Source organism: Rhipicephalus sanguineus, chromosome 3 (assembly GCF_013339695.2).
Source record: "Rhipicephalus sanguineus isolate Rsan-2018 chromosome 3, BIME_Rsan_1.4, whole genome shotgun sequence".
Lineage (NCBI taxonomy): Eukaryota > Metazoa > Arthropoda > Arachnida > Ixodida > Ixodidae > Rhipicephalus > Rhipicephalus sanguineus.
In genome coordinates this window covers 112,370,103-112,384,612 of record NC_051178.1, presented here as the reverse complement: position 1 = coordinate 112,384,612, position 14,510 = coordinate 112,370,103, and the positions used below count along the sequence as shown (strand labels likewise).

Here is a 14,510-nt window from a genome sequence, read left to right as displayed (position 1 = left end):
CATCATGACCAGCACTTCTGCTTTCGATCAGCGCCGGATCATCTCCTGCGCCATGAAGAGGATTGCGCTTCAGGGACTTTCCTTCGCTTTGTAAGGGTGCCCCCTCATATTGAGGGAGCACCCACGTGCCATGTAGGGGGCTTGGCCCCCACGTTCACACACTGGCAATAAATGTTTCTACCACCTATTCGTCGCTCCTACTCGGCTCGCGCCATGCCGGGCGAACTTCGCATTGCCCGCTTTCTTGCCAGGTGCGCCTCGTGCTCTTACCGAGCATAGTCCGGGTCCACTCGTCGTTGCCGCTACCTAGCCGTTTCATGGGCGACGTACGCATGATTCAGTTGCTGTTGACGGTTACACTTTCGCTCAGCAGCACGCGGAGAGTTGCGGTAAGTGGCTTGTTCGTCGGCCATGCGCATCTCCTTCGGCCGAGCCATGGCTGCAGACTGCTTAAAGAGGGCCCAACGCACCGACACTTATAGTAGCTATGACGTATACGCGGTTTCTAAGCGACACTGCTGACGTGAAACCTGCTGTGACACGGCTATACTGGCTACGGTACGGTTATGCATCGGTTATGCTAGCTACTACACGGCTATGCATAGGCCATAGTACGTCACGGTTGCCATGCACGGCTATGCTACGTCACACCAGCCGCGGAGGAGGCGATGCGCAGCTATGCTGACCTCACACTAGCTCTGGCGGAGCTCGGCGCGGCGGCTCCATCGGTGTTTGTGGCTTGGCGGCGGCTGCTCCTCAGCGGACGCGCGGCTAGGTGGGGTAAACCCAGGTAGTGCGCAGCTGTGACCTGGTTGTTGCTAGGTAACGGCGCCGAGGGATTCTGTGGTCGGACAGACCTTTTTGCCTCAAGCTTTAAGAGCTTCGTTTTTAAAATTTAAACTGTCAGCATGGAAACCTAGGAGGACACTTGAGCTTCGCCTACAGGAGCAGAACCTGATAGCGTAAATTTCAGGCCCAGTGCGCATAGCCTTGTGAATTATTAGCAAGCAAACGATCGCCTGTGCGCGTAACACTGACCGTTTCACACTATCCAACAATGCCTACTGCAACTACAGTTGCGAAGTGCCCACTATGCTTTGATTCTTCATTTTGCGAATTAGCGAAGGGCCCACTATGCGTTCGTAAGAACACACGCGAACCTACGCAGCTGCTCACTTCGTTGATACTTTTGCTGATGACGATAATTAAACGTGCCTGAGCTTTTTGTAATGGATAAGTCTTAAAACAACGGCTCGTTGCGCAATTCATATGTTTTGATGCTTGGCGCGATTCTACGCTTCTACCATGCGATATTAAACTGCGTTAAGGAGACTCCTCCCACTACATGACCTTCATACAGTGTTTATTTCCGATACAGTTTCAAGCAAAGGCATCGCTCTGTGGTAGAACACCTGCTTGCCAAGGAGACAGCCTGGATACGATTCTGATCCGAACCGGAGATTTTAATTATTTATATCATTAGCATGTTCCTCTACTTTTCGCTTACGGGCAACGCTAATTTTTCGCTCATAACCAATGACGCTAACACCGACACTGATGCTGACACTGGAATTTCTGCGAAACGAGGTCTTCAACGCTATCGCATTAAAACTAGAGAAGTCCATTTACTATATTAAATGAACTTGCCTAGTATTCTGAAGATACTCAAACTTTCAACAATAGCTCAGCAACCGCAGCCTCAGAGCTCCTAGTGGCAAGTATTCCGGGAAATCCTGTAGGTTCGAAGACTTGAAACAGTATGCCTTTACGGTCAGATTAACCATCCGAAGCACTACCATTTCATAGCAAGGTGCTCAGTTATTCATTACTCCCGAAGGGGATGTGATTATTGCAAGGGATGCTACTTTCTCCAGACTACACATCAAGGAGCGCGGGACGGGTGGGAAAATAAAGGGTTAGGAAGGAGGATAGATAGCAGCTCGAAACGAAAGCAGGTCTGCTGCCTCCATCAACCGAGTGAATTAGGCCGCATTCGGTAGTGAACGTTGGCACGGCGCGAAAAAAAGGCATAGAAAAGAAAGGGCTGTACGTTCCGCGCTGAGAGAATGAACCTCGTGCGTCTTCACACTACAAGCATTCCTTGGTTCCTGCTGAGCCGGTGGAGCTGGGGTCACAGCAGGAAACGTTAGGTTAATGTTAATGAAAAAATCCTTAAACAGTAGCTGGGTGTTCGAGCCGAAGTTTCGACAAGTGGACTTGTCTTCTTCAAGGCTGGAGCTGATTTCCTTAGCCCTCATGTGTATATGCTTCGTGCCCTCGTGTATATGCTTCGTGCCCTCCCCGGCACAAAGGAGGACGGGAGGGCAGCTGTGAAAGCGGAGAAGGGGGGCGGAGGTGGTCGCCGTGACAAATTGTGTGAGTGAGAAGAAAATGCGTATTCCATGAAAAAAAAACTGCAGGTCCTGCGCTGAAACCGCAGCACAGTCACAGCGAAAGCTGTAAGGGCGGCGTTTCTAGATCCCGTTGTAAGCTAGCTCTCTTGGGGCTACAAGTACACTAGAAAGGTACCCACTACGCAATAAATCAGATTTCTGTGAAAGTTGGGAAGCACCTACTCAGCCATTATTCGTCATTTTGCGGAGAAGCGAGGCATCAGCTACACGTCCGTAAGGCATTATGTGCACTTTGTTGACGCGACGACTTATGACGATGAAGAATTATGGCTCAGCCATTTGTAATGGGTTAGAAGCTTTAAACGGCCCACCAGTTATGTAATTTGCATTGGGTGACGCCCGGTCGCTATTTCCCTCTCCCGTCATGCTGTATAGCATACGTTGACGTGGGAGAGAGACGGGAGGGGGGGGCGAATAACTTTACCGAGACCCCAAGGAAATGGATCATACGCTTATGGGCTTCCTTGGCAACCAATACAAGTGCACTTGCGAGGAGCCCACTACGCTATAAATCATTGTAATTTTTAGAAGTAGGGCAGCAGGCGCTGTGTCATTTTTCTTCAGTCTACAGAGAGCCGTCGTACCTGCTAAACGCATGTAAGGCATTATGCGCACTTTGTTGATCCTGTGCCTGATGACGATGAAGAATTATGGCAGAGCCCTTTGTAATGGGTTGGAAGCATTCAACGACCTACTCGTTGCGCAATTCGCATTGTGTGACGCCTGGTTACAGAATTCGCGTTGTGCGACGCTTGGTGCTTATTCTACTCTTTTACCACGCTATATTGCATATGCTAATGTGGTTCCTTCCCGACATGAAGCCTGTATAGGACCTTTTTGCAAAGCAGTTTCAAGCACCGGCATGGCTCAGAGGTTGAATACTGGGCTCCCACGCAGAGGACCCAGGTTCGAACCTCGTTCCATCCTGGAATTTTTTTCCTTATTTACTCTTTTTTCTTATTTCGAGCAATACTGGTTACGGACACCGGCGGCGGCGGCGGACAACTACGGCGCCAAAAAACGGCCGGTGAAATGATCTCATAACAGCTTTCGCTGTAAAAATGTTGCAGTGGCTTAGCTCGGCTATGCCAGGATATACGTAGCGTTAGCAAAGGTTCAGCTGATTATTCTTAGCTTTCATGATTGTCTAGGACTAGCTTGATTATCATGCTTACTGCTGCTCCAATGACACACACACGGTATACGTATTATATGGCACATGTATCTTTATTTTGCCAGGCAACTACTTCGGGATCCGATGAGTTAAGCTTCTCCGCTCTTCTGCGCCGTTGAGCACCATTTGCGCTCTCCTTTTCCAGGCTTATACCACACTGGCAATCGCCAGTCAGAGACGCTATCAAGCGGCTCCAGCGCATTGTCAGACGGCGACTGCACAGTGAAGGCAAATAGGTGCGCGTGCGCCGGCGCCAATACGTCTGACACGTCTATGACGTCACTCCCCTGGAAAGCACAGACCAGTGGCGGCGGAGTGCGCGGGAGGTGCCGGCTCCGGTGCGTAAGCTGCGTGACATCACTGATCCTCGCGCATGCGCAGCATGGCTCTTGAGGAAGCACGCGAAACTGGCTCGGCCTATGCCAGTTAGCTAACGCTACAAAACAAGAAAAAACGAGGGGGTGGGGGGTACACGTTTCGCTGAGCAGTGGTTGTCAGAGGAAGCAGGACTTACCAATGATAAGTTAGAAATTCCTACAAGACGGGCTTAACTCTTATTGGTTTTTGTTGTGTATGTACCATATCGGATGTATTCAAGAGCAATCGGCCGCTTTCTGTGAGAGTTAATCGGCGTTTACACCCTTGACTATGATATGGGAAGATCCGCTCGCACAGGCCATTTGAAGCACTCGCCTTGAAACAAGCGGAAACATTTGCAAACCCTTGGAGAGAATTTCGCAGACGTATACACATCTGGCAGGTAAGCAGCAGCGGCGCTTCCTCTGTCACCTCATTTATTACACACGATGGATACAGCCATTCACCTTTCGAGAGCTGGTTATGGCACTTAGCAAATTAAGAAGACTCTGTGCAGTGGGTCCTCGATTTTAACAGCAATCCGATGCTGGCAAATCTGTCATATGAGCGCAAAAGGACCCTCCATGACATATTTAATTATGTCTGCAGCACGGGAGAGATCGCACTTGTTTGGAAGACAGCATGAGCGGTGCCAGTCCTGTAGTACGGAAAGGATATCGACCGGTACCACCTATATCATGTGTATCTAAGTTGGTGCAAGGATTATTATGTACAAGATAACTTGGTACCTTGAGCAAGGAAGACAATGGCCATCAGTGTATGACGGGAGTTTGCCCACGACTGAGTACCCAGGACAGTGTTTTGGACCTACTAAGCCACAACGAGCAGCACATTATCAGTGGCCTCTCAACACTCGCCTTCTTCATGGACGTTGCCAAGGCATATGATTGTGAGCTTTAGGCAGGCATAGTCCACGGGCTCCCAGCCATGGGTGTGTCGGGAAGTGCTCATCGTTTCGTACACGAATTTCCCAGAGACCGATTTTTCTGGTTTAAGCTTGAAAGTGTAACGAGCAAAGATCGACGCGTTTCCCTCGGTGTCCCACGAGGAAGTGTTTTATCTCCCTGCTTTTTAATGCTGCCATGGCCCGCATATCCTGGACAGTCTGAACTTAGCTCTGAAAGCCGTTAAAATATCCATCAACGGCGATGACATCTGCATTTGTATCACAGGGTATCAACACAAACGTTTGGCCCGGATAGCACAGGGTGCTATTTCACTCATTGGACGTCACTTGTGGAAACTTGGCCTGTCTTTATCAGCGAAAAAAATTGGCCTTCATGCTCTTCCCAGGAGTGCGACGGAAGTCAACACGTCTGTCGCTGAATATTCGAGGCCACTCAATTCGTTATGCAACAAGTGTCCGTTTCCTGGGCGTTACTATCGGCAACAAGCTACTATGGCGACGTGCGGTTGATGGTATAGTGACTTCATCAGTGCAAAGGATCCACGCTCTGCTTCGCATGGCAGGGGTACGTTGCGAAAACAATCCTGTTTCCATGCTTAAATTGAATACTTCGCTCATAACAACCCGCATCCTTTATCAGATGGCGCTGAAATCACCGTCACCAAGCCAGTTCAAACGCTTAGAGGCATTGTACAGAAAGGGTCTTCTCTTGGCGAAGGGAGTTCCTCAGGCGGCTTCCAACGAGAAGGTCATCAATGAAGCCGAGTCCCTTCCGCTACGCCTTTTGGCGTCTCAAGGCCTTGTTGACGCAGCTCTCAAGACTGGGATAGTCCTTAGCAGTCATGCCGCTTATCAGGAGGCTAAGAGCTGGCTAACATGTCAACGCAGGCGTTGAACACATTCAATATTTAGGCTTCAAACTGCCTTAACGGTGCCCTATGGACCTGTCCATGGTCATTTGTGGATGTTGCCTGTAACTTCAGCGTACTCAAGCTACCGGCGAAACAAAGTTTCTTGTGCTGGACCACTTGAGCGCCATGTACCATGGCCACCTACCATTGTACACCGACGGATCGGTGTGCACAATAACGGATAGCCGAGCAGCGGCTTTCTGCATACCCTGCCTTGGCATGTCATGGTCGGGCTGCCTTGATCGTGTGGTTGCGTCCACAACGGTAGAAAGAAGTGCAATCTCCATGGCTTTGCGAAAATTGCAATCCTTTTCTGCACTAGATGTTGCAGTGCTGACGGACTTCAAGTCGGCGCTACAAAGGACTGCATCATGGCTTACCCATTGAAACGTTCACTAAACAATCTCTGGCGCTCATTAAACATCTTATTGGCAAGAGCTTTAATGTAAAGTTTCAGTGGATCCCATTCCACATTGGCATTGAAGGCAATGAAAAGGCTGATACCCTTGCATGCGAGGCGCGCACATCAGTTCCAAAAGTAAGAACTCCTAAGACTTCCCAGAACAACAAAGATGCGATACGCAATCATTTAAAGGCCATCTACAAGTTTCCACATCAAGCATGTGTAATCCATGGACTTTCTCTTGAACAAGCGACGCTGTTGTACCGCATAAGAACCGGCTCTGCATACGCACTTCGGCTTGGTCATTCAAGACTGGGCGATACGCTTCCCCGTTTTCTGCCTTCTGTGGTGACATCGGGGTCATTAAACATTACTTTCTGCCTTCGCCCGCAGTTTGACGTGGAAAGAGCAGCGATGATCCGCATCTTGCAAAAATGTTGTCTAAGGCACCGGACATTTGAAGACGAGATTTTACCTGAAGGGCCCGCGGCAAATAGGAGGAGTGTGCAACGAATTTTTCTGGTCTTCCTGTGAGAAACTGGGTTGCCCAACACGTGGTGAGAGATACCTAAAATTCAGGTGATGCTCAGGCGGAACAATCGCCGGCCATGCAGGACAGGCTAACCCCGCCTACTGCAACATCATAACCACCACCACCACCTGCTTAAAAACGTTAATACCTGCTGGCTGGAGTGCATTGAACTTGTGAATAAGGTATGACGTATATTTTCTGTCTCTTAGGTACCGGAAGGGTGACTGAAGTATGTAAAGTTTTAGATCGTCGAATTTGTGACCTGCTACATTAAAATTCTGTGCCACTGCTTTCGGTTTTCCTTCGCCGTGTCCTCACGATGCCCGTTTAATCTTACACTAACAAGCTGTCCTGTTTCTCCAATGTGCCGTCTGTGACAATATAATCATTCGATCATGTAGATAACGTTTGAACGAGGTGAGGAAGAACTAGATTATATAAGGTGGACGTAATCACTTCCGGTGCCTTTAACTACAACGTCATCTTGAAGGTGTTTACATGTCTTACATCTTGGACGAGAACAAGGTGTTATGTGGGCAGTAGATTGATGGTTTACTTTTTAATGCACTGACATGTCCTTAAAATTCCTATTGCGGCGACACACGACCATTGGCACCTCAGGAAACGTTTTTATAAGGCGTTCGTTGCTTGTCAGCACTCGATAATACTTACGTAGGATAATATTTCTGCTTGGCAGCGCATTTGAGTATTCGGTTATAAATGCCGGCGGCTGGTTGGGCTGTGCTACGGGGGCTCTCTTAGCTAGTGTTGATACCGTATTTAGTTAACATGCTTCGTCGTAGACCTTGTTTATAGCATCTGGTAATTTCTTTCAACTAATGTTTTCTTTAGACTGCTTAAGTGGTGAGCGTAGTTACAGTCGCCGCTACAGATCGTTCTTATACGCTTCGCCAGTGCGACAAATACCTGCTGTTTGCAGTGCCGCGTGTGATTACAAGTGTAATCTAGGTATTGTTGGCTCTCTTTTAGTTTTCTGTAAAGCGTCGGCTTTAATTTTCCTGTTTCAATAGATACCGTTGTGTCTAGGAAGTTAATTTCACTGTAAGAATAGGGCTTGGTGAATTCAATACTTCAATGAAACTTGTTACAGTGGTCAATGAATGCGTTTTGTGCGCTTACGCCATGTTCCCATATAACAGATATGCAGTCTGTGTACTGGAGATACGTGGAAGGCTTTACTGGACATGATTTCAACAGCTCTGACTCTCACTGTCCCATAAAACGTTGGCGCATGTTGACGCAGAAGTGGTTCTCACTCTAATGCTGAACATTTTCAGGTAGAAGGACGAATGAAATTCAAAATAATTTAGGGTCAAGACTAACTTCAGTAACGTGAGACAAACTTCAGTAATATACGTTTTCTTCCTTTCTATGAGTGACTTTGACACCATTTCGATCCGTTGAGTGATAGATACATTTGTGTCCCCTTCCTGCCTTCTTACAGCGAAAGCTGTTAGGAGATCACAACAAGGGCCGTTTTTTGCGCCGTAATTGTCCGCCGCCGCCGGTGTCCGTAACCACTATCGCTCGAAATAAGGAAAAAATTAAAGGCTGGAACGAGGTTCGAACCTGGGCCCTCTGCATGGGAGCCCAGTATCCTACCTCAGAACCATGCGGATGCTTTGAACTGCTGTGCAAAAAGACCCTATACAAGAAGGGAGAAACATCTGGCGTCTTTCGTTAAGCAGCTGGCGTCTTTTCGTTTTGCTTTAGAAACATCTGGCGTCTTTTTGTTTTGCTTTTAGAAAACATCTGGCGTCTTTCATTGGTTTATTTCATCAATCAACGGCGTTTTGAACAAAATTTTTATTGTTTAATCACGCACAGGAGAAATCTCACCAGGCACTACCTTGGAGGTAAACAATGGCTGCTAATGGGAATGAGAGACAGAAGAAGTCGGCTTTTAGCTAACACTTACACGTCTACTTCTACTAACATTTCCTACTGGAACATGCCAATGGCTGCTAATGGGGAATGAGAGACAGAAGAATTCGGCTTTTAGTTAATGCGCACGCTGCGATTTTTTTTTTGTTCAACAACGCACAGGAGAAACCTCCCACCGGCACCACATTGGAGGTCAAGATCTGGTACTAGCGTTAAGACTAATTACGCACTACGACGGGGACGAACGGGTGCCGCTTTAAGGAGCTTCGCCCCTAAAAATCATGATTTGTGGCGTAGTGGGTAGGTTGCTAGTGTAGTTGTATTAGTAGGCACAAGAGAGTTTATAACGGGTTCTAGACATGCCGCTCTTCGAGCTTTCGCTGTGACTGTGCTGTGCTCTCCGCGCAGGCCTGGCGTTTTTGTATGTTAATGTTTAGCAACATTGATCGAGACACTTACCAGCGTCGATGTTTTATTGTCGGTCTCATGCCGTGACTTGTAGCCACGCCATTTTTTTTTTCATTTTATCCCGCACCACATAGCAGTAGGAAGGCGCCTTTCGCGACAGTGCCTCTGAGGTCAGCAGGGACACTCGTTCGGAGGGCCCGGAGCCTATTAAGGTTCTGAATTAGAGGACCCTTCGCATTTCCTGTCGCCAGTCCATAAACCTATGTTTTAATCATCATAATGATCCTGTGCGCCAACGAACCGTGGTGATTGCGACGACTCTATCGGCGTTGGACCAACACCAAGCCAATACGGTTAGACACTTTGTCGCTGTCAGGTTGATATTCTTTCCGGCCAGCGTCAGTAGCCCTGCGTACGGCGTCGCCCCAACCGATGTCGCACCAGTGTTCAATTATGAAGCGGCCGTGGTCATAAGTTGTATGTATCCCGAGAAGACCAAGCGCCAGGCTCAACCTTTTTAAGCGAAGCTATTATAGCTCATAGATATCAGTGGCGGCGTTGTACACGAAAACCTAAGTGCCAACGAGCGTACGGAACTTCACGTGCGGCGAGCGCCGCATGCGCATTTGTAATCGCTGTTTTCCAATAGTTGACGCTGACTGGATCGTGGGCTTGTCAGCGATCAGCCGTTTCTGATATGGCAATCTGAACTTTTACGGGGGTGACTTTTCATTTCACGTTGCCACATTTTATCGTTTCCTGGATATGAAGGCATGACGTCGTTATCGCCTGTAGCAGCTGAAGTGTCGCGCTGCAAAGCACTTGGATGAAGGTCCAAAGAAAGAAACAACGAAAGAAAGAAAGAAGGAAACGAAGAAAGAAGAAAGAAAGAAAGAAAGAAAGAAAGAAGAGAAAGAAAGAAAGAAAGAAAGAAAGAAAGAGAGAAAGAAAGAAAGAAAGAAAAGTAGTAGGTCGATAAGGCGAGCGCTCCTGTGTTGGTATTGCTGGCAATGCGGTGCCTTAAAAGTAAAACGGCCCGCCTCTATTTTCTTAGTATTTTGCAATACTGTACACGCCTCTCACTTCCCGTGCCTAATAAATAGTGTGTGCTAATCCCGAAGGTTGGGTATCTTAAAATGTCAGTCAGACTTTTACGTCGCCCCGCCACGGTGGTCTAGTGGTTATGGCGCTCGACTGCTGACCCGAAGGTCGCGGGATCGAATCCCGGTCGCGGCGGCTGCATTTTCGATGGAGGCGAAAATGTTTGAGGCCTGTGTATTTAGATTTAGGTGCACGTTAAAGAACCCCAGGTGGTCGAAATTTCCGGAGCCCTCCACTACGGCGTCTCTCATAATCATATCGTGGTTTTGGGAAGTTAAACCCCAGATATATTATTATAGACTTTGGCGTTTCCTCAGTGAAGCAAAATTGAACTTCTACTGCAGCAGGTGCAATTGAATCCACATAGCAAGGGCTTCTCAAGAAAAGTAGTCTTTGTTTTAACCATTTCGGCCCTGGCGGTGTTATTTGACCCCACCACACAACATTTAACCTAGCAGCTCGGAAACAAAACGAAAAGTGTGAATTCTTGGGGGAGTATTTCTTCAATAATGTCCACTGCGATCTACCCCGCCATTACGGTACGAATGTAGCATTTTCGCGGAGCTGGGAGTCACAAAGAAGACGACGTCTGGACTAAGCTATGGGTGGCGCCGAGGCTGGTAAACGCCGTTTTCGGGACGAAGTCCCGAAGGTACTTCAAGGGCTTCCACACTGCCGAATAAGACTAGCAGGAATAGAGAATCCATTTTTCTCATTTCAAAACCACTGAGCCCTGATCACCTAATTTGACACTATGTTTGTAAATCCATAAATATTTGGACCACTGCCTCAATTTTTCGTTTGTGGCCTTCTGAGGTCCTCAACATCAAGAAAACGCACTCAAAAATATCCTCCGGCCAAAGTAAAAAATCCAGGGCTGAATGGGTTAAGGAAAGCTAAAGGGGAGCAAATTAATAATTATCACTATTTAGACATAACGGCAAGCCATTCGTCCACAATGCGACGCACGGATATTAGATGCGAATCATCTTATGCGGAGTTAAATCAGGTGGTGGTGTGCGGCGTGGCCACCCTTACTGCGCATGCGCAAACCCTCTCCACACACATCTTCTTCACTCCTCTCTCCCCATCCGCCCTCTCAACTCACCTCTCCCCCTCTCTCTCCGCTCCTACGCCCCCCCCCCCCCCCGCACCTGTCGATCGCGTTCCCCGCTCGTCCTGCGAGAATTTACGGCCAGGCTAGAGGGAAAACATGACGTTCGTACCACTTCGCGTTCCTCTTTGCGTACCTCTTCGCGTTCCACGACGCGAGGTCGGTAGCATGCCCAACGAACGCCAACGGAACGCGATCGTGCAAGTGCTCCGGCTTCGCATCGCCTCATGGTCCCCTTTAGCGGGAGATGGTGTAATTTTTTCATCTGCTTTGCTATATGGCACAGCTGTTACACAAAATAAAACATTTTACCTGAATTTCACATTACAGGCGGTAAGACACGTTAGCCATGAACATTTCTACAACGCCTCCATGAAAATACCACATTTACAAAAATCTTGGAATAACCGCAGCAGCAGGTGCAGTCTTGTGTAGAGTATAACAACCAATTTTACAAATAAAATATTCACACACTCTTTCATTGATAATGCAGATCTTCGAAATGCATGAGTACGGCATCGCAATGCTGGATGTTGACCAGGACGGAGACCTGGACTGCTTAACCGCGAGGCGAACGGAATTTCACAAGGACCCTCCAAGCGCCACATACGTCTGGATGCTGGGGGGACTCAATGGAAAAGAAAAGTATGTATGACTTTGTGTCATATCTATCTATCTATCTATCTATCTATCTATCTATCTATCTATCTATCTATCTATCTATCTATCTATCTATCTATCTATCTATCTATCTATCTATCTATCTATCTATCTATCTATCTATCTATCTATCTATCTATCTATCAGTTCTGCGAAACCAGCTCTTTAAGGCTGACGCGTTAGAAGGTTAGAAGGTTTCAACCGGTCAACTGGTCTTCGTTAGGGCTTATGCACAAAAGAATAATTTTGTACATACGACCTAACGAAGACCAGTTGCCCGGTTGAAACCGTTGGCAAATAACATTAAGATAACCGCTGTTTCAGTCTTGTCTGTAACTATATATATATATATATATATATATATATATATATATATATATATATATATATTATATATATATATATATATATATATATATATATGTTGAATCCAGGCGTTCCACCCTCGGCGCATGTACTGTGCCTGCTGTTTAAGATCGCAGAAGCGAATAATGTTACATGGCGTAAAGTTCAAATGTTAACCTCCACATCCTCACGCCTCGCCCTTGTATTTACCCTTAACGTGAGCTGTGGACCACGGTGAAAGAAAGGTGGGGTGGGTAAATGGAGGAAATTTGCAGGTCTCCTTGAGAGCAGCAGTAAAAAAGTGCGGAATCTAAGGCCAATGAGGCGAGAGAAACACTTAGGTAGAGATGTAATTTTCGATGGAAATTGAAGAGGGGTGATTCCACGAGAGAACGAACATGCCTGCCCGGTCGCAATTTTTGTTTTGCCTGGGTTTTTTATATGTTATGTGGGCACATTCAAAGTGCACGGAGCTGAAAATTTTATTTCCAAGAAACGCTCTCTTCGGTAATTCAAGCGCGCTCACTAGATGGCGCGCCACCACTCAAGCGGCGCCGCACACTCAGCTGCACACTCGGCGCGTGCTCTCGTTGGATAGGTCACTGCTAGAGGAGCACGCCCACATACTGCGCTTGCTCTCGGCGCGCTTCCTTTCTCTTCGCCGGGAGCTCACTCAGTGCACTTCACTACCGCTACTCTAGAGGCCGCGGTAGCAGCGAGGGCTCGCACAGCCTAAGCAGCGCGGTTCGCTTGTCGCCGCTTGTAAATTATTAAACATTGTGTATATAATGTATATAACACACAATATATATATATATATATATATATATATATATATATATATATATATATATATATATATATATATATATATATATATATATATATATATATATGTGACGATGGGGGAATTTGTACGGAGGATTCAAGGAATACCCGATCATCGCCGAGCAAGTTGCTTTAACATCATTCCCTTTTTATTTCTTATCCTCTCCATTTCCGCTCTCCTCCATCTTTCCTTGCCTCCACGCGTCCCTAGCGACGCATATTTACGCCATCGCTCGACAAGGTTTTCTGTTAAAACCTAACGTCCTGACCTCCGGCTTAAGCAGCTTCGCCATTAAAAATAAAGTTTTGTTATTAAGAATGCCAGAATTCGAATAAACCGTTCTTTTGCGAACAAGATTGTATGGTAATCAGCGTTGTGGCATTTGTACCAGTCTAGATGCACCTTGAAGTAATGCATTAAATTTATTTCTTTCAAATCCTAAGGGACACTGTAACCTAAAGCGTACTAAAACTCGTTGCTTTCGCTAGTGCTTGAAAGGCTTCCCAGTGTTACTGCTTCCTGAGGAGAATCACGAGACTGACGAGATATAAAAGATGGTTGAATCGTCGTGAGACTACGGCGCCGCGCATCAGGCCTGGCTGTAAAAAAAAATACAACGAGGACACCGATGACAGGCACCGGTGTGGTCCTAAAGTATTTCATCTTCGCGTTGACGTTATATATTTGAATTGAGCGTGCTATCGGCTACTCAAACGTGCGATAATATCAACATTTATGACAGAAAAAATAAGCACGCCCTTCGTAACTTTAAAACTACATACATGTCTGAAGGTATTTGACTTTGATTTGACGCCTGTTTGTTAATATACTAGATTAGATGAGAAAGCGTCTTATGCTCGGCGCAGTGTCCGGGCTGCGGCGTCCGCACCCATACTGCGCATGCGCCAACTCTCCCCCTCACTTCGCGTGAGCGTGAGGAGGTGGAAGGAGGCGGGGTGGAGGTGGTGGCGTGAGCGCTGCCTCCGCTTCATTTCTCCTTCCCGTTTGTCTCTCCGCTACAGCTGTGTGCTCCTATGTAATGCGTCGCGCGCTCGCTCCCGTTGCACTCTCCTTCGCAACGGCGCTATGGACGATCGCGAAGCTGAACGTAAACGAAAACGCCGGAAAGCGAATCTCGCAGCTGCGAGGCTGCGAAAGCACACGTTCGCTGTGCTTCCGTGAACACCATGAACAACGTCAACGTCAGCGTTGACGTTGTTCATGGTGTTTGTGGAAGGTGTTCATGGTGTTCATGGTGTTCACGACGTTCACAACGTCAACGTCGGCGTTGACATGAAACGCCATGAACAACGTCAATGTTCAGGCTAGTTGCAGCGGCAGCGCCACAGCCACAAAGCAGAGGAAGGCTCGGAAAGCCGAACGTAAACGTCAGCTTCGGCATGCGGGAATTCAAACGCCTCGACAACCA

The 14,510-nt window shown here is 47.4% G+C and overlaps 1 protein-coding gene across 1 annotated transcript in view; it reads left to right on the top strand.

The window, feature by feature from the left end:
• The window catches only part of LOC119386959 (uncharacterized), a 33,652-nt gene that overhangs the window by 13,732 nt on the left and 5,410 nt on the right, over positions 1–14,510 (top strand). Inside the window, exon 2 of the mRNA XM_037654250.2 lies at positions 11,741–11,892. Coding sequence (XP_037510178.1) covers positions 11,741–11,892 — 152 coding nt within the window. The remainder of the gene's footprint in view (positions 1–11,740; positions 11,893–14,510) is intronic.